The 24,801-nt window shown below is 41.5% G+C and overlaps 2 protein-coding genes across 5 annotated transcripts in view; one reads left to right on the forward strand and one right to left on the reverse strand.

Moving 5' to 3' along the window:
* ITFG1 (integrin alpha FG-GAP repeat containing 1) overlaps positions 1-16,797 on the reverse strand; it is a 111,936-nt gene extending 95,139 nt beyond the window's left edge. Inside the window, exons 1-6 of the mRNA XM_033156732.1 lie at positions 16,468-16,797; positions 14,198-14,270; positions 13,035-13,174; positions 12,768-12,825; positions 11,933-12,007; positions 5,672-5,766 (exon numbers count right to left, since the gene is read on the reverse strand). Coding sequence (XP_033012623.1) covers positions 5,672-5,766; positions 11,933-12,007; positions 12,768-12,825; positions 13,035-13,174; positions 14,198-14,270; positions 16,468-16,678 — 652 coding nt within the window. The 5' untranslated portion in view covers positions 16,679-16,797. The remainder of the gene's footprint in view (positions 1-5,671; positions 5,767-11,932; positions 12,008-12,767; positions 12,826-13,034; positions 13,175-14,197; positions 14,271-16,467) is intronic.
* A 187-nt stretch (positions 16,798-16,984) lies between these two features.
* PHKB (phosphorylase kinase regulatory subunit beta) overlaps positions 16,985-24,801 on the forward strand; it is a 146,224-nt gene continuing 138,407 nt past the window's right edge. For 2 of the 4 annotated variants that reach the window (XM_033156728.1, XM_033156731.1), the window contains exons 1-2: positions 16,988-17,175; positions 23,585-23,678. In XM_033156728.1, the coding sequence (XP_033012619.1) occupies positions 23,624-23,678 (55 nt within the window). In that variant the 5' untranslated portion in view covers positions 16,988-17,175; positions 23,585-23,623. Of the gene's footprint in view, positions 17,176-23,584; positions 23,679-24,801 lie in introns of all 4 variants that reach the window. The other 2 variants (XM_033156729.1, XM_033156730.1) reach the window with 2 other exon arrangements.

The following is a 24,801-nucleotide window of genomic DNA, read 5'->3' on the forward strand; positions in this document are numbered from 1 at the left end:
GGACAGTTGCCCGAATTGTTCGAATTACAACCAGGTTTATTAATAAAGAGACTCTGGCCCTTTTCTCATTTAAAAAATGCTTTGTTGCCTTCACTTTACGCATACTTCTTCATTTCACACACGTGCAAATATAGTGGCGGTGGTGGAGAAGGAACCCTAACCCCAGAGAGGTTAGACTGGTTCCCTCTTTGCAACCCTTCTGCTGGCAGGCTAAGACCTTTCGATTCAGACAAGCCTTTGAAAGCTAAGGCGCAGATGATACTGATCACTGGGCTGCTGTCAAGTCAAACTGCATTTTATTCACAGGTTCTAAATGGGTTCCAATGAGTTTGGATTATTGTCCTTAACTACCGGTAGTTTGTTTTTACTACTTTGTATTTCATAATGCTGCTTTAAAATGTTTTAAGCCACCTTGAATCCAACTTGGGGGAAAGGCAAGATGTTAATACGTTAAATAATAATGAAAATAAAAATCCACTTAACTACATAGATGCAAGCCTGTGTGATTTGAAGCTGCCACCAACTCTTGCTGTTCTCACATGGTTTGCTGCCTGCCCCCTTCCCAGCTTGGCATAGGCCAGCTGCACCGCTTGCTGTGATCACCAACAGTGCTCGTGACAGCAGAAGACTCATGGCAATAGCAACGAAGGGTGGGAAGGAGCCACTCTGTCCTCTTCCCAGAAACCTGGGTAAATCTCACGACCCTCCTCCACTTGAACCTGCAGCACCCTTGGCAGTAGGGCTACTGCAGCAGCAGGACTGCATTACTCTGCTATGCAGTCTACCATCAGAACAGCACAGAAATGGCAGTGCCCAATATGTATTAATGATGGTACCAGCCAAATCTCCCTGTGACACCCTCTGCCAGGGTGCAGTCAGGGCAGCTAAGAGGGTAGATGAATGCAGATAAGAGATGCGCATGTACTGTAGCTATGAATGGATGCCGTTATCCCTTCCAATTCAAATGGGCTCTGACCCCAGAGTGCTTTTAATTTCTATTTGGCAGCTTGCATTGCGAAGTTATTGGGCTGCATGCTCAAATTCAGGCTTTAGATAGTCTTGTAATGAACAGGATACTAGGAACAGGTTTGTGAACTATTGTCCAACTAGCAGATTTATTGCTAGAAGGAAAGGAATTGAGGCAGTAAACAAAGCAGCGCCTTTGCTTGTGTAGGGAGGGATGTTACCTGCATTACAATTAGCAATGCACAGGGCAGAAAGGCGACGTCTCTTTCCCTGAAATGTCTTTGCTTGCCTCCTCAAAGAACTGATTACACAAAGCATCCAACATCTCAAGCAAACAGCCAGCAGCACAACAGGTTACGCTTTTTTTGCAATGCCTACACTGTACGAGATGTTTAAAGAGAGAAACACACATTGAAATTTGCATTGACTGCTGTTGAGCAAAATCTTTGCAGACAGCCACTTAATTCTCTTCCCAACACTCATTGTTTCCATTTATTCCAACAGAAGATATCTTGTGTGACATTTACGTACTTATTTTCCTTCACTGCAGCCGATTTAATGGAACTCAGTGAATTCTACATTCCCAATAAGCACATTCTGTGCATAAGGAAATTGGGAAGCAAAAATCTAGGCAAGCAGACAGCTGTGCAATTTCCACGTGTAGACAAAAATGTCTGCTTTATGATACACATTCTTCCCACTAAAGTTTCTGCACCTTCATTCCTGTGCTGTCTGAACCTTGACGGTAACTCACAAGATCATACACAGCTTCCTTGAAGGGCTCCTAGTACAGGCTTTCATGGGGTTTTCCCAATGAGGAAGGCAGGTTGGGGGATAGAAGAAGAGGCAGAGCTGTACTCATGGGGTAAGTGCACAGTTAATTTAGTTTTCCTGCATACATCACATCAATTTTCTACACACCTCACTCCTTCCCCTCTTCCACTATTCCTGCTGAAAAAAGTAATGTTGCACAGAGAATACTAATATATGATAAATAAAGCCATCAAATATGACAATCACACAAAGGTTTCTTTGCAATTCTTTAGAGCCTTGGTCACAATCCAGTTTGTAACTTGGAATATACAGTGGTACCTCTGGTTACAAACGCTTCGGGTTACGAATGCTTCGGGTTACGAACTCCGCTAACCCAGAAGTAGCTGCTCCTGGCTGCGAACTTTGCCCCAGGATGCAAACGGAAATTGCATGCCAGAGGAGCGTGTGCAGTGGGAGGCCCCATTAGTGAAAGTGTGCCTCAGGATAAGAACCGTTTCAGCTTAAGAACGGACCTCTGGAATGAATTAAGTTTGTAACCAGAGGTACTACTGTACAAGGATTTGTGCTACCTGGTGGGATTTCTGGCTTCTTCTATTGAACAATGGAACCCACCAAGACCATATCATGTTTTCAGATGTCTCGATGGCTTTATTGTTTGTGTCTGTGCTACCCTGGGCTCTTTTGGGAGGAAGGGCAGGATATAAATTAAATTACTAACAATAATAGTACCACAAACAACTTCAGATCAAAGAACAGCTTTACCAAGCACTGGTGCTTGATAACCACAAATCCAAAGCCCGTTGGATACACAGTTCTGGTCGAGTCATCACAGAAAAAAAGCCCGTTTCTATATTCTCACAGTAAGAGGAATGAAGCTGAGCAGAACTGAAGAGTGCAGGTATAACTTGCTACTGAATAGCTACTGCAATAAATGATAATGAACACTGGCTACAAACAATAACAATCTGACTGACTACACTCCGACTGAACAGTTTCCTTCATAGCAAACCACATCGCTTTCACACCACGGCTATCTGTATGGAGTCCATATTTTATATGCTGAAAGTACTTTTGTATCTAAGAAAATACGGCTGCAGCTCTATACTTATTTAGGCAGGATCGTTTTCACATTTATCTAAACAACTTGTGAATTTGTTCAGCAATGCATGGAAATACATTACTTAGGCCAATGCTATTAATTCCACTGATAAAGGGGTTTTCAAGACCAGGAATAATTCCTGAAATAACAAATCTGTTTTTGTAGCCAAATTAAAATACCCTGAAATACGAAAAGCATCTGAAACAACGTAATCTCATTGATTAGGCCAATGCTATTTTCACTCTGGTTGATGTACTTATTTTCAAGGCTGAGAGAACTCTTATGCAGTTTACCAAACTGGGTCTGGTCCACTCAATCAATCCCTGGATTAATAAGGCAGGATACACTTGAGCTGCATGCAGGTCAGGGCCGGTCCCATATATTTTGGCACCTGAGGCAAACCACAAAATGGCGCCTTTCTCTGCCAGGGCTGAGAGGCCGCTGTAGAGATGGCATGTGGGGTAAGGGCTGGTGAGGAAGAGGCAGATTCAAGCAGCGTGCCACAGCCATCGCTGCTACTGCAGCAGCGGGCAATGCATTCCTTGGATGCCAGATCTCCTGCCTCTGTGGATTCTGCCACCTGAGGCGGATGTCTCACCTTGCCTCATGGGTGGGCTGGCCCTGATGCAAGTATACAGAGGTCCTTTCCAGCCCAGTGGCTGAACAAGCCAGGATTCAGCTCTTAATCGGTTATGAACCACCTCAAAAACTATGCTTATTGGCTTACAAACAAGCCACGGTACTAACTTTAAATCGTGGCTTAATATTCCGGCTTGTTTGCAGGGCATCAACTGTATTTTATGGGTTCACATGTAAGGAGAAAGCTACTGTTTACAGCTTATTTTGCTGCTCACATGCAAGGGGTGAGAAAGTGCATGGTGCCATTCATATCCTGGCTTTAAGCGAGGATTTGAGTGCACAGATTTGTCCATGGAATTCTATTATGAAAAATGATGACTCTTCAACAGAGTCACCTAGATAACTGCTACATAATTATATTATTGCTGGTAATAATTTCAACTTTTTAAAGAAAGTTTTAATTGTTGCAAGGTTGTGTTATGACTTATATAGCACCATCTATGTACATGCTGCTTCAGCATAGGATGAGAGGACAGATCCATACAATATTTTTTTAAAAAGATGAAAAGGAGTGTGGCAGTTGGAAAATGGATTAGGCCTAAACTAAATTGGCATAAAGATGCTCAGACTAGAGAGGATCCCTCTCTCCTTTCAGGCACAATTTAAAGCTGTTAAGCTGTTTATAATGATATAACTGTCAAAAATAGTTTAGCTGGCGTGACTATTTTGGTTACATCTGCTGCAAAAATAAACAGCGTGTTTTACATGCAGGGCATGGATCATTCGCATCCCTTCTTAGTTGTCCTCCTTTTTCACACAGTGATGAAGAATCTGTGGGGCTCCAGATGTTCCTGAACTTCTAGCTCCCATCAGCCCCACCCAGTTTGGCCAATGGTAAGTGATGATGGGAGCTGTAGTCCAGCAACATCTGGAGTACACCAAGTTCCCCATTCCTACTGTGTTCCTTACAATCCAATTTTAGGTTACCATCTCATACCCGCTTACCTTAGCATAAGTCCCACAGAACCCAAGTATAGTTTTGCATTGTTAATCTTTTAAAATCCCTTCTCAAATCCCACATTTTCAATGCAATATTTTGGACATCCCCTGTAGTCCCTGAATCACATGGCTCCTACTCAACCTGAGTACATGGTAACTGAAATGTAATTTGCATTTATTTATGCAAAAATTTACACCCCACTCTTCCCTTCCAAAAAAAAGATCAACTAAAACATAAAAACAAATATAAAACAATAATCCATTATTAAGCAAAATCCTGGACTCTAAGTGGGAAAGAGAAAGAACACAAGAATCTAAACTATGAAAGAATAAATTAAGCAACAACAGAATAAAAAGGCTTCTGTTCTTCTGTTGTCTACCCTCTTGTAGAATTTTAGCTGGCAAACTCTTTGAGGCTGTACCTGTCCTTCTATACTTTGGAAAGTGCAATGCACTCATAGCTCTAAACAGTGTTATTTTATTATTAAAAACCGGGGTGTTGCTATTTCTATATTGGTCAAAGTGCTGTGGGTGCAAAATAATACCCTCCACAAAGTTAGGCACTATTTTTAGAAGGTTAAGGGGGCATTCAAAAGTGAAGCAGGGAATATACCTTCTGGTCCTCTTGTCATTAAAGCACTGAGCATGGATGTTTCTGAACAGACATCCTGTGCAAACAAAGCAATGGAGAGCTAGAGACCTGACTGTGCTCCTCAGACAGGCACAGAGAGCAGGGGTGCCGACTTGAATAAAATATTTGGGGGGGGGCAGGTAAGCCCCGCCCTGCATAACTGATCACATGAGGTACACACACAGCATTTGAATAGCAATGCCCGTCAACTATGGGGGCCCCTGCCCCCTCAAATATTTTATTGTGGGAGCCAAAGCCCCCATGGCCCCTAGGAGTTGGCTCCTATGAGAGAAATATGGTGAAGACAGGGCCATAACAAAAGGCTGTCCTATAATTCAAGCATTGTTTTTCACTGCCCCCCCCCTTTCTGTCTAAAAGGAGCTTTTCCTATAGGACTCCTATTAGACACAGAATAACCTGTAACGTCTTGGATTCTTTTCTCCTCTTCCTGAGAATACCCCTTTTTCTCAGCTTGGGAAAAAAATATTGTTGGATCTGAGTCCTAGACGCCACTCAGCCTTGGAAATTCACAACGCATATGCAACTGCTTAATGTTCAGTTTAATTATTTGTAGATGTAATGCCAAACTAAACTTAAAATATATTTCAAAAGTAGTGACTCACCTGCAGTGAAATCATTATTCAGATCAATGAATGCATGGGAGTGAGGTGTGTACAACTTCTTCTGTGTGTCCAGAGCTATGTGCCATGATAAATTCCTATGAAGGGAAATTGTTAACAGTTAGTTTTAATAACAAGGTTAACACTTGAAGATCATCAATGTTGGCATTCAACCACTTGCACATAACTGATTTGACTTCAGTTATATAATATGTGTGCGAGAGAGAGAAACCTCTAGGTTTATACATACTCAGGCGATCATTTCATGCAATTGAGAAAGCAGGCTTCACCGACAAAGAGCTTATGCGACAATATATGTATCTGGTAGCCTTCAAAATGCAATGAGTCTCATGCTGTTTTGACATAGTTCATTCAAATGGAAGAACAAAGTAAGAGGACAGAAAAACACAATACCATTTCAAAGGACTAACACTGCCTTAGTTTGATCTGAGTAAACTTTACTTGCATTCATAATACTTCTATTTGCCAGAAGAAAAAAGATCACTCTCCTATTGCAGAGTTGTTACCTTGCCTTGTGGTTAATGCATTTAACCATGAGCTTGCTTGTTCGGCTAATTTGCTGTTGATTTTCTGGAATATGATGTTCCTATTTTGTCATCTTAACCTTTTAATTAGCCCGTTTCCCCAGAGCTAGCTAAACCAATGGGCCAATTTGTCTTGAATTAAGCCAGCCAACAATTTCCAATGGTAGTGCCCAGAATGCTATGTCTTCCCTCTGTTTAGTATTCCACCGATCATCCCCAATATTGTAACCTGCTAACCAAAAGATCTCTGCATTACCACCATCTCTCCCCCCCCTCCATATTTTGATTTACGTTGAGTGACAATGGTTAGGATTTTTGTTTTTGTTCAGTTTCATACTTATTTGCCTGTATTCTGCATATTCATAGGAACATTCCCAAGCAACAAATAAATGGAATCTCAAATAAGGTTGTTAGTACCATGCCACACACAGCTGGGAACTCAGCCAGACAACTATACCTAAGATTCTGCCTCTGTGAGAATGACTAAGCAAGCAGACAAATAGTGAAAATGTATTCTACACATATGAAGAACTTGATTTTTAGTTCATGCAGAATAGCTATAACTGCATAAGGCAAGGCACTCTGGAACAGTAATGGGAAAGAAAGCTTATGTGAAATCTCTCTAAGTCAGTTACAGGGCGGGGAGCTTTTTCACTTCCAAACAGTTGCCTAAACATACTTAATTGGTATTGCTGTTGCTCCTGCTGAACTTCTGACTAGTTCATCCAATGATTAGGTATTCTTTAAGAAGATTTGGCTTAAGATACTTTATTCCTTCAAAGACTTTGTTCTTACTTAAACCGATGCCACTTTCTTGTCTCAGAATTTAACCTTCAGCCCTTATAAGCAGAAGCTTACTCATTGCAGGAAACTGAAAATTAATGGCTTGTAAAAATAAAAACACACAAAAAATCCTAGTCAGGCTGTCCTTTGATGATAAGAGCTCAATTGAATTTGACTTCTTTGCTTGAGGTATTCAGAGGTGAAAATAAATTAAAGAAACTGCTAGTTGCAAGTAGGATCAGGCCAACATTACCTGTTTCCTCATTTAGGGTAGGTCTGGGGAACCTGTGGCCCTCCGGGTGTTCTGGAACTACCACACCAATCAATCCTAGCCAGCATGACCGAGGGCCAGGAATGATGGGAACTGTAGTCCAACAATATCTGGAGGGCCACACTGTCCTAATCCCCATTATAAGGGGACACGTACCACACCGGAAACAACTTTGATGATCCACAGCATCAACATGAACACTTCAGGACAGGTGAGTGCCTGTGTGATCTAGCTTCAGCGAGAGACACATGTTCAAACTTAGCCATGAAACTTGCTTGACCTTGGGCAAGTTACTCTACCTCAGCCTAAGCCATCCTTACATATCAAAGGTACATCCTTCTGAGCTTGTTGAAGGAAGGGCAACATAAAGATGTAGTAGTTTTTTTTTATTTTAACAAAACCCAACCCCACAGTTCTGGCTTCTCAAAGTCAGTCAAGGCTCATAAGGAATCCTTAAAAAGGCAGGGGTAGCCAAATGGTGCCTTCCAGATGTTGTTGGTCTTCACCTCCCATGACTGATGGGAGTTGCAGTCCAAAAGCATTTGGAGAGTACCATTTTGGCTACCCTTCTCTAAGGAGACAAGTCAGCAAACAGCAAACCCACTACATGCCTAGTGAGAATAGGATGAAATATATTATTTCCTTCCCTCCTTCTTTATTCCATACTTATTAGTTCTATTGTTCAGATTTTGCACCCACTGCTGTCCAAGTACGTTTCCCAAAAATGTCCCCTACATTTGACAGACACGTTTCCATTTCCAAATGGATAAAGACACCATCCTTGATAACTGCATTAATTTTGTCAGAAGCTCCCTATGAACTTATACACTTTCCCCCTTAAAAGACAAAGCAGGAAATGCAAAGGAGAGCTGTGCTCTTCACACATTGTGAGGAATTTATTATAATGTGATCCATAATATTCAACCTTTTATTTTTAACAACCACGCTACTTTCTACTAAAAATATTCCCCCTCACTGGGGATGGGGGGGGGGGAGAGGAAAGAGCAAGGAGACTTTTTTGTTCAAAAGCTGATAAAATCTTCCAACACAATCATTGCAAGGTTACAGTTGCTGTCATCCACACCCTTGAGGAATGTGCAGGCTTTGTTCCATAAGTCACAGTTTTTAAACAGAAGTCATCTTGATAAAAATGAAAGAGATTAATGGCCATAAAACTATCTCAGAAGGGCAGAAGAACGTCCCCCTAGACACTTAAAATGATTTCAACATCTAAACACTGTTTCTGTTTTCATAGTACAAAATAATTTGCCCTGTCAAAAACAGATGTTATAAACAGATTTCTGAGATGGAAAAAATCAAGTCTTAATAACAGGAAAAGGACAACAATCCATCTAGTTATCCTAATATAGATATATTAAATTACTGGGTGATTTACCTAAATGAGGGAATATTTTACCTTTTTTATTGAAGAACAGTACTCTTAGCTTGAATGATACAAATAGGTTTCTTAATTAAAACATTTAAGTGCCTGGGGACACAAGTTAGAAAAACTGATGTACCGTTTCTATGGAAACAGTGGCATAATCTGATTGACTTCTCTAGGTCTAATGCGCTTCTCTTGACACAATAGCTAAAAAGCCCCAGGGAAGTGCAAAACACTTCACAACAAACCATTTCCTTTAGAGCTGATGAGCATCACCATTGATTACATATAAAACTGAAACATCTGTCAAGGGCTGCAGACACCTGGATTTATTCTGCACTCAGTACCCTTCCATATGTCTATCTTCCTATATACATAAAAATGTAAGCCTGTCATACTACGCAGTTCGCACAGCCACCAATAGGCTGCCCTGATCCATTAAGCCCAAAGAGCTCGTGGGAGTGGCTGGGTGCAGGGATACCAAAGGAGGATATCAAAAAACACCAGAGCAATTAGTTCTAGTGCTTCATTAAAAGAAAGGTCTAGACCATGGGTAGGTAAACTAAGGCCCGTGGGCCGGATCTGGCCCAATTGCCTTCTAAATTTGACCCGTGGACGGTCCGGGAATCAACCTGTTTTTACTTGAGTAGAATGTGTCCTTTTATTTAAAATGCATCTCTGGGTTATTTGTGGGGCCTGCCTGGTGTTTTTATATGAGTAGAACGTGTGCTTTTATTTAAAATGCATCTTGGGATTATTTATGGGGCATAGGAATTTGTTCATCCCCCCCCCCTTCAAAATATAGTCCGGCCTCCCACAAGGTCTGAGGGACAGTGGACTGGCCCCCTGCTGAAAAAGTTTGCTGACCCCTGGTCTAGACTTACAGTAAATCAGTGTGCTACGTCTCCCAGCATTTACAGATGCGGGATGGGCACCACATCAAGGAGATGGTTTGTCCATGCCCAAATAAATGTTCCTATATTCTTTATACACAAAGCAGCAAACACCACTTTGTCCAGGACTTCCCATGACTTCACCTGACCAGATAAGGGCATAGGTGGCAACAGACAGTTCCCCTTTCTGTGCTCAGAGCCCAGCACCCCAAGCCCACGGATACGGATAGCTTCAAAACAAATCAATTAGCCTATATCAAACCAAGTGAATATAAACATATATGAGCTCACTGTTACAACAACTGCTTATTAATTGTGGGATGATATTGACTACTAAGATGGCATTTGCAGAGCTTCCAGAATAGTTTGCCTTTTGTTCAAGACATGGGCAGCCACAACAACTGCAGCATGACAAATGGCAGGCAGGTGAGCAAGGAAGTAGTATGGGTGGCAAGTGGCTCAGGAGAGCTGTTTAATGGAGGGGGGAGCTGTGAAGCATTGCCCTGCTCTGTTAAAGGCGCCTACAACAAGGTTTAACACACAGGGAAAAGTGCTTCACATAGAAGTTTAGTAAGTTACTCTGTGATATGCTTCCTCCCTCTTTTAAAATGGTGAGAGGAATGGAGTGAGCTGTGTGTGGAGGGGTTTGGTCAGGTGGAGGGGAAGGGCAGTTAGCGAAGGTGCAGCAGTCCCTAGTGTTCATATATACCTCTAAAACGATGGAAACATTAAACAATTGATCATGTGGATTAATCTAATAACCTGATTTAGAAAAGAAGAGCACATGTAAAAAATAGGGCACATGGCCCTATTTTATTTTCAAATAGAGCTACAACTTATTACCCAACTGATTTTTTAAATTACTATTAAAAGGATGATTTCTAGCAACATAACAGATAGCAAATATACTCCTAAAAAGAGGCACCCTCCCTTCTCTCACAAACAGGAAAGGATGCCTCTTCTAAGATGATTTCCTCTAACAACAGGAGGGAGGAACCTGCAACTCAACTCCCAACAGCCCCAGCCATAGCTATTATTGCCTTATCTTGGTAAGCACAAGTTTTGTGCATTTATGCCTTCAACAAGTCAGCTCACACCAAGCTTCTACAATAGGCTTCTTTCCATCCTGCTGTACTTTTCGCTATTGTTCCTAGTGACCAAGCATCAGACTTGTTCCATTGCAGTATTGTAAAGAAACACAGCAGTCAGATGTAGAATCTAATTTGTTTAATAAGATTCGAGTAAACTAACAATTCAATTTTAATAGGATAATGTATAGGTTTAGATATTATTCTGAATAACGGACATTTGTGTTCATAATTTGTGAATATTGGTAATTCTGCGTTTATAGTGTTTCGTAAAATTGATTTGATAAATAAAAAGAAACACAGCATCTAGAGCTGAAACATCAGCACCCAAAAAGTCATGCACCCTTCCACATTTTCAGCACAAAATTTTCCCTCCCAGATCTTGTTCGCATCGATCATGGTTTAACACCACCATCCAAACCATTATATATCATCATTTATGTTAGAGTCCTTTTACAAGGATCTGAAACCATTGTTTAAAGCTCATTTGCAAATCCTGATTAAGTGTGAAACTAACAATGGCAAGCATCATAGTGCAGAAGTAATTCTTAACTACTGCTCAATCAAACTATGTAAGAATAGTCTTGTTGGGTCAGAGCAAACACCTGTCTAGTCCAGCATTCTCTTCCCTCAGTAGTCAGTCAAATGCCTTTGGGATTCCACAAGAGAAGGGAAGTAGGGATTTGTATCAGAGAGCACATAATCTGCTCTCAATCACTTACAAGGCCTCCTTTTTGGTCATCATACAGGACAAGCAATAAAGATACCAAAATGCGATAAAGCACGCATAAATGTTGATATGTAATGCTATGCCAAACCATTACTCAGTGTGAATGAGCAAATATGCAGGCTTCCAGAGAGAATACGACCGCCTTGCTCCTCATCACTCAATGTGCTGTCACATTGTGCTGTAAAAAGTTGTGGTTTGGCTTTGCTCTCTCCAGACAAACCATAAGCTGTAACCAAGATCTATCCTATGACTTATGGCACATGGTTTGTCTAGAGAGTGCTAAACCACAAGCAGGGGTTCAGACAGCACGCTAAGCCTCTGGGAGTCAGGACACTTTCTCATTTGCACCAAGTGTTATGTGCAAATCAGGCTGATGTGTCTACAGAGGCAATTATACATCAAATTCTACCTCCCTGTAAGCTCTAGTACCAAATGCATATCTAAAGCTCAATTCAGTGCCAGCCCAAAATTCTCTCACAGCAGGAGGATTTATGACACCAATACTGTAAGACAGAAACTTATGACTCAACAATGCATCTTTTCAAAAGGTAATGAATGAATTCAGCTTACCTGCCAAGCAGTACCTGTGGCTTGTCAGAATCACTTGTAGCTCCAAATACATCAGGAATTAAGTCACCATCGAAACTGCAGGAGCAACAATGATAAGCTGAACTTTCCAGCTGCTCTGTCAATAATATGACAATTCCTCCTCCCCAAACTTTAACACTGCCCCCCCCCCAAGTATGCAGAAGCTTAGAAGAATATGAAGCTGTCTGATAGCAAATCAGGTCACTAGTCCATCAAGCTCTGTATTGTCCACACTCACTGGCAGCGTCTATCCAGGGTTTCAGACAAAGGTCTCTCTTTTCCTGGAGATGCAGGCAATTGAATTGGGACATTCTGCATGCAAAGCAGGTGCTCTGCCATTGAGCTACAGCCTTTTCTTAAAATCTGAAGAACAGAGGTTGGCTAAATACCACATTTTAAATGATTATTACTTTTACACTGCAATCCTATATACATTTTCCTGGGAAAAAGTCCCACTGAACTCAGTGGAGTTTATTACAGAGTGGACAATGCACAATGAGTGAATTATATTTTCTCTGTTTTACAGTCAAACCTCAGTTTTCGAACATCTTGGCTGCTGAACGTTTCGGAAGCTGAATGCTGAAAACCTAAAAGTGAATGCTTCCATTTTCGAATGTGCCTCGGAAGGTGAATGGCTTCTGAGATGACTTTCTCCATTTTTCTCAATGGAACATGCTGACAGCCGTTTAATCCCCAGGTTTTGAACATTTCAGAAGTCAAATGGACTTCCGGAATGGATTACGTTCAAAAACCGAGGTTCCACTGTATTCTAATTTACAGTTGTAAATTCGTCTCATAATACTGAATATATACTTACTCCATGATTAGTGGCTCATCATGAAATGTTTTATTTAGTACAAACTTACGATTTATATCTGAAAGGAAAGAAAATTTACACTTGTTACCCTTGGTTGTCTCAACTGCTAAGTATTTCAAGCATTCTCATTTATTTTTGTGGACTGAGCAAGTGCAACACTAACTCTCCAACCCCCTCTCCATACATATGAACAGGGCAACAGCTAGACATCTTTCAGGACTGCACTCAATGATCACTTTCTAGAAATTTTAAAATGGTATTGCCTACCTAAAGTTTGATTATTTCCCCAGAAAATTAAAACTGATAGGTCAGCATTAGGTTGTTTTTGAGGACGAGTTGTCAGGAGGACATCCATTTGTGAATCACCATCATAATCACCAGGAACCACACTGGTTATCACCACATTTCTAAAATTAAAAAAGGATAAAGTATTGTTAATTACTTAGTGTGTGATTGCAAACAATCATGTTTTCTTTTAACAGTGATTTGTACATAATTCCTTTTCTAATGCAGCATAATACTTGAGCATTACATCATTCTCTATGTTCTGCCCACAAAACTCTTGAGGTGTTTCCAATAGCTAAATCAATTTCGTGCTTTTAAAATAGGGCTTAATAAATTGCTTCCACATAGAATATAGACCCAAAGGTGAAACCCTGGACAGAGAAGGAGTGAGCAGAAAAGAAGGACTGTCATCATAAAGCTTTTGAAAGATAAATAGAAAGTATATTATGGCATACATTAGGCAAATGGCAGGGCTAACATCCATTCCAAAGTCTACCAATGGAGACAATGTCTCTACCTTGGCTCACATTTGAACAGGATCTTTCCAGATCCCCTGAGTAACACTTGGTGGTGCACAGGATTCTTTTCTACATGTCACACACAAGGAGATAAGAGGCATTCCTAGACTAAGTTCCTCAAAGGCCCTCCCCCACAAAAAAAGCTTCAGCTGGGTTTAAAATGAGGAAAAATTAAACATGCCCTTGTCTGTAGCATAAGAAAGTGGAACATTTTCTCAGTAATTCTTTACAAACTAATGCCAATATTCAAAACTGCAATCCTTAACAAACTTATTGGACAGTAATTTCCATAACAAACATGTTCAGGATTGCTCTGCCCAATTCTGAATGTAAAGCATCATTTCTAGTCTACAAGCCACTAATTATGAAGGTTATCACTTATCAGGTTACCACAAGTTTCCTATGTGCAAATCACAAAACCACAAGCCACAACCTTCAGACTTAAGTCCCATAGTAAATAAATTCAGCAATTGGACAGTTCATTTAAGTTCAGCAGTCAGACAGTTATAACAAATAGCACACAATAGCCTTTTGGAAAAAACGTATGCCTGTTATGATGGGATGAGAACAGAATTCAATCTTCTATATATCAGATGTATTTAACACACCTTATAAAGAGATACTTACGTTAATAATAATTTGACTTTGGGCTTAAAATAGGGTTCTTTTTGGTCTGCCAGGAAAATATTTAATTCACCATCTGAAAGCCAAAGAAAAACATGACTGTAGTCTAAAATGAAACCATTAGATCAGGAACTGTCATGTAATACATGGTTTTTTAACTACCATCTGGGAAACTTGTTCCACAATAACTCATCTGTTAAGGAACCCTAGAGTAAGTGTTGTATGCTTTACATAACTTTCTAGGGTAAGTGTACACACGTGCGCACACACACACACAGTTCATGAGGCACACTGCCAGCTCTGCTAGGCTTTCACTCTTTCTCTATACAAAGTGGGAGAGTGCCCCTAGAACAGACCTAGCACTCCCATGAATGCTGCAGAAAATATAAGTAATGATGAACAAACTTTTCCAGGTAACCTTGTTCAGCATTACTAAACTTCTCACTGAGTAAGCCCTAGGTTCCCTGGAACAAAGTTTGAAAACCACTGTTGCAATACAGTGAGATAGATACATACACACACACACACACACACACACACACCCCAGTTCTAAATGTAATGCCAAATCATACTTTGTCTTTACATGAACAAATCTAACTGGTCTACATGCTCAGATCAACATGCTCCCTACTCCCACTCATTTCATAAATTGTTTCCCTCCCTCCTTTCATGGTTTCCCTAAAAATTAGACTTTTGTTTTGCCTCAAAAAGAAAACTATGAATTGGAAAATATCATGGTTTTCAATTCTTGTTTGCAGGGTAAGCACAAACCATAGTGTTCTGGTTAATGCAAAACTGCAAGCTATGGTTTGCCTAAAAAGAGGTAACTGCTGCATGTGAAGGAAAGTGAGTTTGCCTTCACAACTGAACCACTTCAAAGTCACATCTTTCTTTATCTGGGCATTATGAATCTTATCTTGCGTTATGCAGTTTCCCATTTCAATATGTTTCTTATCAGTTACAAGGGTAACAGACATATCTTGACAAATCTTGTTCTTTATCACTACAAAGACAATTGCCTGCTATGAATTTATATGAATTTACACAGAATAAGAAAACCTATGAAACTTACAGAATTCTGGGCAGAAAAGTTGCTTTAACCATGCTGTTGGGTTTCAGTATGCAACAAAAGCCCATCCCAACTACTTCTATGAATTGTGATTTAGTCTGGAATCAATGACCATGTCTGAGGCATGCTGCAGACATGCGAGTTGTATTAAGTCATTAGGGTGTGGCATGCACGAGAACCAATAAACAATGACAGGTTTCTTTCACCAGCTCAGAGCTTTCCACCCTAAAGCTAACACTCCTTTTGTAAACACCGAATTCACTTCATATTCACAATTGGCAGACATGGGGCTGCTCAAGCCATGCTCTACTCGGCTGTAGTCAGAGTAAACCTACTGAAATGAATGCACCTAACTCTACCTATATGTTCCATTTTATACCGTCGTCAAATGTCTGTAAAACAATCAAGTGGTATATAAATTGTTAAAAACCAAACAAAACTTAGTTATGCCCATTCATTTCAGGTCTACTGTGATCAGAACTAACAATGTAAACAATCCTTCACCATTCTTTTGGCAGATCCATTGCAACTGATTAATCTACTTGCCACTTGCCTGGGTCCAACACCGGCCTACCCCCAGGTCCTTTGCCTCCCCAGGTGAGAGGTGGGCCACTAATGGAGAGTGGAGACATAGCTAAAAGCTGGGCAATATCTCTACCATACAGTGTATAAAAGTTCATTGTGATTAGTTTCTGCAAAACATCCTTTGGGAATAGTAATCAACCCCCACCCAAAAAAGTTTTGTGTACTACCATTTTGTTCCCATTCATGTTGGGTATAATCCTCTCTCCTGCTTCAGTCCAAGCTGCTCAATCAGATTAACTTATATGCATTTCTCTTCTGTATTTACTGACTTCACGATTACTTCCAATTGTTCTTAATATAACAAGTAAATGATGTGTCATTGCTTTTTTGAATGTTTTTTTAAAAAGTTGCTGCTGATAACACCGTGGTCTTACCCTCTTTTGTGAATCGCTCTGAGGTTTTGTGTTGTTTTTGCAATCAAGTAGTGTATAAATTTTACGAAGTAACAAAGATAAATAAAGAAGATATTTTTATGGTCTGTTGCACGAGGCATGCTGTAAGCACAGTCGTGGAGAAGTGTCATAAATAAACGGATGATGAAGAAGATGAGGATAATGTTGATGCCAAGCCCACTCCGACCCAGCCAGAGTCCGCCCTCCCGCCTCACCTCCCTCCTCACCTCCCCTCAGCACGAAAAGGTCCGTCTGCTTGTCGGAGTTGAAGTCCCCGAAGGCGGCCAGCGTCCCGTAGGCCTGGTTCCCGAAGAGCTGGGGCGTGACATTCTGCAGGGCCCAGCCGGGCCTCGCTCCCACCAGGAGGAACGAGAGGAAGAGGAGGAAGGGGGGGAACGGGAGGCCCCTCCGCGGGCGGCGGCAGCAGGGAGCCCTCATCGCGCACGGGCAGCAGCAGCAGCAGCAGCGCCAAGAAACCGGGTCCTCCTCCTTCTTGCCACCGCGGCCACCAACATCACTTACGGCCCCATCCGCTGAGGCGAGGAATGTCAGGGAAGGTGGGGTGGGGGGGTTGGGAGAGAGAAGAACCACCGCGAAGCGAGAAGGCGGAGGGGGCGCGCCTGTCACAATCCCGACCGGCTTCCGGGTTCGCTTTACGACAGCGTCGCGCCCGCTCCTTGCTTCACGGCCCGCGCGCCCTCAGCCCGCATGCGCCGCAAGGCCGCGCTTACGGCCGGGCCGGGCAACCGCCTGCCTCGGGAGTTGGGGGCGGGGGAAGGGAGAGTCCGGGTGTGTGAGGCGAGCGCCAGAGCCGAGCTCCGAGGCTTCCTCTGACGGCTCGGCTGCCGCCGCCAGTCATCCCCTCGCCATGGCGTCCGCTCTGGCCGACGTGAGCTGGAAAGTGCTGGAGCTGAGGGCCCGCTCCAAGCGTTCAGGTCTGACCTCTGCCCCCCTCGCCTGCCCTTTCGCCTCCTCAGGGGGAAGGGGGCCGCGCTTATTGTGCCTGAGGCTGTGAGGGGGGGAGGCGGGTGTCGCTTGACTGGACTGCCGCCCACCCGCCTCACCCACCCCGCTGCCCTGTCTCCCCTCCCTGCCCCCGCTGCTTCTTCCTTCTCCTCGGTCCTTGCCTTTCTCTTTTCCTTCTCCCTCGCCTCAACTAGCCCAGCGCTCTGTTTCCAACGGCGGACATCCCAGCCAGATGTCTGCGGGACAGGAACCTCACCAAGCAGGGAGGCAGAGCACCTGCCCTCAGTGCCTGGCATTTGCAGCTATACTATCCCTGAACGTGGAGGTTCCGTGCCTAAGAAGATGCCCAGCGCTGAGACAAACCCTCTTGGCTCAGTGTTGCTACTCTAGGGGTGGGGGAACTTGCGCCCCACGAGATGTTGATGGGTTGCAACATCCATAGTTTTCGGCTAGGCCGAACATCCATAGTTTTAGGGGGCAGTGAGGGTGGGAAGCTGATAGGTGTTTGTAACTCAGCAACATCTGAGGGCCACAGGTTCCTTGCTCCTGGACTGCTCTGTCAGGCAGCAGATTTCCAGGGTTTTAGACTGGAGTTGGTAGGGATTGAATCAGGGACGCCTGCATGAAAAATAGGAGCTCTGCCATTGAAAGAAGGATGAAGGCCTTTCTCCTAAAGTAAAAGGGACCTGCTGAATCAGGTGAAGGTCACTGTCCAGTTTAATGTACCGTTTAATCTGCTGCATGCTTACACAAAAGTAAGTTATGTTAAGATCTCATGAAACTCAGTGGGACATACTTCTCTGAGTCAACATGCTTAGAATTATTCTGCATGGTTGCCATCTTACACACTTTGTTTTCTGTAAGCATGCTGTAAGGGACACAGTCTTGTCCTAGGAAGCCCACAAGCAGGCCATGAAGGAAACAGCCCTCCCTTTCTCTTCCCACCCTGAATGATATCTAGTAGTCCCCTGTCTGAGATAGCTGTTATGGTAAATGACTGTTAATTAAACTCATTCTCCCTAGCTTTGTCTAACTGTAATCTCACTTTAAGGCTTCTAAGACAGGGGCTATCACATCTTGTGGCAGTTAATATCTGCCTGTTCTGAACTGTAGTATTATAAGAGGAGAAAAACTTCACTCTGCCCACTTCCTCCACAATGTGCATGTCTTTAAAAACCTCTAACCATCTCCCTTATTCTAAACTAAAACAACAACAATGCGGATGTTTTAGCCTCTTCCTCATAGGAGAGGTACCCATAGTTTTCACAACATGGAGATAAAACATGATCTCCCAGTAATGTTGCACATTTGAGCAATGGCTAAAGACAAAAGGTGACAACCTCCTCCCTTGTTTTTTTACAAGAGCTTCAAGCTAAGTAGAAGTGCATCAGATGTGGCTTTCCCCCATCATCACATGCAGATGAGTTAATGGTGAAAAGCATCACACAGTTTTATCTCTCCTGTCATGTAGATGCTGAAGACACAGAAACTCTGGTACAGCAGAATTTAGAAGTCCTGGACTCTTCATCTTTTTCTCTTCTTCCCCTGCATAACTGAAGGCAGAGGTTGAAGCATCTCTCTCCACCCACCCCACTTTTCTTTAACTTCAGAGTTGTCCTTTCTTTGTCACCCTCATAATATGGTTTTCCCTGTGTTCTCCCCCCCCACCCCAATGATTTGGCCTCTCAACTTTTACAGCACCCTCAAATCCTCCTTCTTCCTCTTCCCTTCACTACATGCTCCGTTTCCCACTGTTCTCACTTTCCCTGGTCCATCAACAACCTTTCCCTGCCTCAGCTTGTAGCTATTTTTGTCTTGCTTGTTCCATCTGGCAGCTTTGCAAGTCACTTGAAAAGGCGGCAGCAGCTCTGGCTGACACTGAAGATGCAAACTCTGCTGTTGCCTGTTTATATTTCTCCCTGTGGCTCTGTTATAAATATCACTAATAAAAGTCTTAAGAGAAAGTTTAGCAGAGGCATGTGTTGGGTCTCAGTAACTTGCATAATTTCTTGCATGTGTTCAGTTGCATCTTGCCTTATTTCTGTGCAAGTTTCTCGACTTTATGGGAACACATCAAAGTCTTGTATCAAATTTGTAGTTCCTTCCCTTGAGAAGAGAAAACTTACGTTTTCTACCACCAACCACTCATGCCCATTGCTTTGTAACACTGATGACCCCTACAAATAAATTTGGCCAGTAAATGACTATCATTTGGGCTTGATGTTTGAAATTCACTTTATCCAGTGATGAGTGACTTTGCTACTTATTTGATTTAATTAGATAGTTAAATTTCAAATCACTTCCAGAGCCAGGCACTTTCAGAACAAAGTCCTGTTGAGCATATTGTAAATAAGTAGCCTACTACACACATCATTGTTTTAGACAAGCTAATAAACATTAACGTGTTCTTAAATTACTATTACCTTGAACAATTATTATGGTTCCCTTGATTTGCTTGTTCCATTACAACACACTTCAGAACATGACTTTTAAATTATTTACCTGACAAATAGTATAGAATAGGCTATAGTGACTCTACAAATGATAGTTTAAAATTCAGACCAAAGCAAAAGTAAATAAGGTAGATACCCTTTCTTCCCCCTCACATTTTGTATTTGACCTATGAAGTTTTGTTTGAATCCTAAGACTGGCTGGCCCAAACTGCGGCAAGAAAATATCACAAAGAGCACACAGTTTCTACAATACATATGCTAACATAACTTTTATATGGCAGTATACATGCTTACGGATATGTTTTCATTGCCAAACCTGACCAGGTGTAAATTGATCAATAACCAATGACTTGCACCCCAGACTTCCAATTTAACCTTACATGACTCTGTAAGTGACATTTCCACTGAAAGTACTATATGCCCACCGGCTAATCAGAGGTGTTCACCATTTCAGTACAAAATATCCACACTCAGAGTTGGGAAGCTTTTGACCACTAAGAAATTATGCTCTGGCATAAATTTAATTTCCCCCCCAGGCCTTTTCAAAAGTGTTTCAACCTTCCATCTTTTGAGTTGAATGTGTTTCCCAGTCTGCCTTAAAGGAGTGTTGCCAAATCAAGTATAAACTTAAGCTCTAAAAATTGCAAACATGTTTTAATTTGTTTTAATTTGATTATAAATATAAGTTTCTGATTATTTAATTGTATTGTGTGCAAGGAAGAAAACTGCTGGGAATTTTAAAACTGATCATTTAAATTATGCTAATGGGTGTCCTGAAAACATCACTGAGGTCTAAAACTATTTATATAGGCACAAGAATTTATGCACAAGAATTCCTGGCAGTACATTGTTATTGTGTTGAATTGTTGCAAACCTTTTGACCATTACTGACTCAGTATATGAGAAGTGAAAACTTACCTTTTCTTTGGATTGGGGCCCACATTTTTCTATAGTACAGTACTTTTAAAAAATGCCATAAGTATGGTAAAAAGTTATTTTGACCAGCATAATACATAGATGGTGCACAGTACATTTTTTAAAATACATTTTTTTACCAAATAGTTTATCAACCAAAAATAGCTGACCATATTAAAATATATGGTAATAAATAGGAAAAGTATATTCATAGAATCATAGAATTGTAGAGTTGGAAGGGAACTCAAAGATCATCTAGTCCAACCCCCTGCAATGCAGGAATCTCAACTGGATCATACATCCAACCTCTGCTTAAACACCTCCAAGGAAGGTGAGTCCACCATCTCTCATGGGAGTCTGCTCCACTATCAAACAGCTCTTACTGTCAGAAAGTTCTAGATATTTAGTCATAGAATCATAGAATTTTAGAGTTGGAAGGGACCTTGAGGATCATCTAGTCCAACCCCTGCAATGCAAGAATACGCAGCTGTCCTATATGGGGATCAAAGCTGCAACCTTGGGATTATCAGCACCACACTCTAACCAACTGAGCTATGAAAGTTAGAATCTCCTTTCTTGTAACTTGAAGCCATTGGTTTTGGTCCTAGCCTCCAGAGCAGCAGAAAACAAGCTTGTTCCATCCTCCATGTGACAGCCCTTTAGATATTTGAAGATGGCTGTCATACTTCCTCTCAACATCAGAAGTGTTTTATTCTCTTCAAGATACTGTTACTGGAAACAGTGCTGCAAGCAGTGGGGGTTTTTTTTAGGCCTTACAGAGTTAGACTGATCAAATAATTTTTGAAGCCTTATAGACTGACAAAATAATTTTATTTATCCATATTTATGCAGCTGTGTATCACTTGGCCCGCTGGCTTTCAGTCCAGGCAAAACTGGATGAATGAACAAACAGTTTAGTTGAGAGTGATCCACTAGTTGGTGAGGTTCTCAGAGACATGGAGCCTATGACCAATGGGGGAACAGGATCATAGCTTCCTTACTGCCAGATATGCATACAGTGGTACCTCTAGTTACATACTTAATTCATTCCGGAGGTCCGTTCTTAACCTGAAACTGTTCTTAACCTGAAGCACCACTTTAGCTAATGGGACCTCCCGCTGCCGCTGCGCTGCCAGAGCACGATTTCTGTTCTTATCCTGAAGCAAAGTTCTTAACCTGATGCGTTATTTCTGGGTTACCAGAGTATGTAACCTAAAGCATATGTAACCCGGGGTACCACTGTACTTCTTGTATTTGAGCCTGAATAGTATGTAGTTGATCTCTGCAACATTTTGGGCACTGCTGAATGTGGATATTTCTAGGATTAAATACGTATTCTTGCAGCACAGCACCCTCAGTGTATGATGTAGGCCACAAGAAACATATTAATGCCAAGTTCCATGCCATGTCAATGAGAATGTCATGTACATGCCTTACTAAAATTCAATGGGTCATATTTTGGCATATAACCATAAGCCTAGTTAGAGCTGCTTCTGCTGGCCACTCTGTGCTAAGGTGATCATGGGAGTAGACCCAAGTTTAATTAAATGAAATTTTGAGTATGCCCCTCTTCAATGTAGATAATTAAATGTAATTATACAATTAAAAAAAAATAGAAACCAGCCCTGTTCCGGTGTTCTACAGAAGTGTTAGGCCAACATGTGATAGAGGAGAGTGAGGACAAGTGTGCTAGATCTGCTCTCTATCCCTCCACAAATTGGAATGCTCATTTCTGAAACAGGGAACTTTCTCTGTTCATGTAGGTTCCTGCACAATGCAGAACACTGATTTTCAGGGTTCTAAATTTCTCAGAAATCAGACAATGGTAGAGTAGACTCCCTGTTTAAGAAGTTATCCCTACAACATTTGGAGAGCAAAGGGAGTTGGGGCTAACTTGCTTGTCCTTGCTTCTCCCCGCGTGTTGATTTAACCAAGACTCTCTTCTGCTATGTAAGAATATGTAAGCTTCTGAGTTGTGCAGAGCCCTTTATCAGACATAATAGAAAGGAGGTTGCTACAACAGATATTACAAATCCAAAACAAATACATTATGTAAGTAATAGAGACAGTGCTATTGACAAATACTTGAGTTAATCTGTGTCCTTCATGTGCTAGTATCTGGCCTGATGAAGAACTGTGCTGAATTAAAACCATTGTATACACAGAAGGATGCAATAAAAGTTGCAGCGTATTCAGTCCTGATACTGTAGAATCAATTGCTTCCCAAATTGTCATCCACATTTTCCAAATTCATACAGAACAGACACATTCCTCTATATTTTTCTGTATCCAAGAAACAGGAATTGCCAGTGTTTATATTTATGATTTTTCTTGTATTCCTTTTAGCACTAATTTCCCCAAAAGTGAGTTGGGAACAGTCACCAGGTTGCTGAAACCTTGTTGAAGTTTAAGTAGGATATTATAAATAATGTGTTATGTCTAAAGTAGGGTTGAGATATCTGGTGAAATCAACAGATGAGATCTGAGCCAGTACAGAAACCTACTGAACAAATTTGAAATCTGTTGTTGGGTACCTTAATGAAAAGCTTCAAAACTCCATAATAGCAATATTGCATTGAAAAATGTGTGTAATTGCATACTATTTTGGTTTAGAACAATTATATGTTTCATTAAGCAAAGAATAAATGCATTTCGTTTGGACCTGGAATTTATTTCAACTTAGTGGAGGATTTCCCCCTCTCTTTGTTGTAAATATCCAATATTATCTGGCATAATAAGAAATGTTAATGTCAAATAACATTCTTGTTATAGAACAGTAGGCTGAGATTATGTAAAAGTAGGTAATGGTACTTCAACCAGTGAGATTTATTGAAAATTATGATATAGGAAAATCAAGTTTTGCAGTAGAGGGAAAACATAAAATATAATGAATCTAATTATCCTCTTTATTGTACACTGCATCATGTTAATAACTCTGCTAACACTGCTTTTGCTTAATTCAAAGCTGATTGCCTCTAACCTCACTAAATATTTTCAAAAATTGCTGTAGCTTAGCCTGAGACGTTTGTGATTAGCTGCAGAGCTTGAAATGGCCACTTTGGATGCTGACAGAACCACCTCTGCCCGTGTGTTCTCATGGTCTGGTAAGTGTGCTGACCTCTTACAGGTCACTTGTTTTTGTTTTTAAGGCTGGTGTGTGTTACTGCTTGTTAATGCACTTTTGAATTATTAGCATAAGAAGAGCTATAATGTGTGCTAATGAGGGCTGTGGGTGAGCTTCTTTGTGCTGGCCCCTTGCCTTTTGGAATGATCTCCCCTCTGAGGTGCATCTTGGGTGTGGACATGGCTCATCTTCCTGACTTTTGGGAAAGGGAAGGTATCTTAGGCACCTGAATTTCTGTTTTTGCTGCTGGGCATATTGGTACAATAATTTAATTTTATACTATGTCTTACATAGTTTTAATTTTCATGTTTTTGGTTTGGGCTGCATATATTTCTACCCTTGGTCATTTTGGTGAAGTACCTGTATGAATTATAAAAAATTTATTCAGTCTGTCAATAATAAACATTGTGCCTGTCAATTTTGAAGCAATGCGATGGTAACAATTTGAGCTGCCTGGGAGCAATTTTCAAAGTTTAGATTCTGTTCACAAACTAGCTGACTACTCTTTTGTACTGCCAGGCAGGGCTGGCCTACTCATGAGGTGGGATGAAGCAGCTGCCACAAGTGGTGGAAGCCCCCAAGGTGGCACCACTGTGTGTGCCCAACCTGCTCCCTGCTTATGCTGCTGGCAGAGAAGCAGCAGCGGCAGAGGCAGTGTGGCATAGTTTTGGTGCTGGCAGTGACAGCAGAGTGGGGGGGGCACCTCTCATTTCGCCTTATGCGGCAAAGAGGGACATGCTGCACCTGTCACAGCAATTAATTGTCAGAGCAGTTTTAGTATTACCACCCGCCCCTACCTCACATGCCCATGATTCCCCTTTCTTCTCATTACTAGGTGCTCCAGGCTTTTAGTTCCTTGTTGGGAGCTATTGCTACTGACTGTTTATGGCTGCTCTGGTAGATGTTGCACAATTGCTTGTCAATGTGAGATTTGCCAGGGTTTGGCAGTTTGGGTTGGGAAATGAGGCAGCCATGTAGGAATTTGTGGATCTTGCCCTGTGTGTCTGATCAATTTTGTAAACTTTTTGCAAAAAGAAACTGTCAACGAATATATAGAAGTATCAAGCTACATTTAAAATCTATGCATTTCAGAAATAAGGATG

The sequence above is a fragment of the Lacerta agilis genome, chromosome 8, assembly GCF_009819535.1.
Source record: "Lacerta agilis isolate rLacAgi1 chromosome 8, rLacAgi1.pri, whole genome shotgun sequence".
Taxonomy (NCBI): Eukaryota; Metazoa; Chordata; class Lepidosauria; order Squamata; family Lacertidae; genus Lacerta; species Lacerta agilis.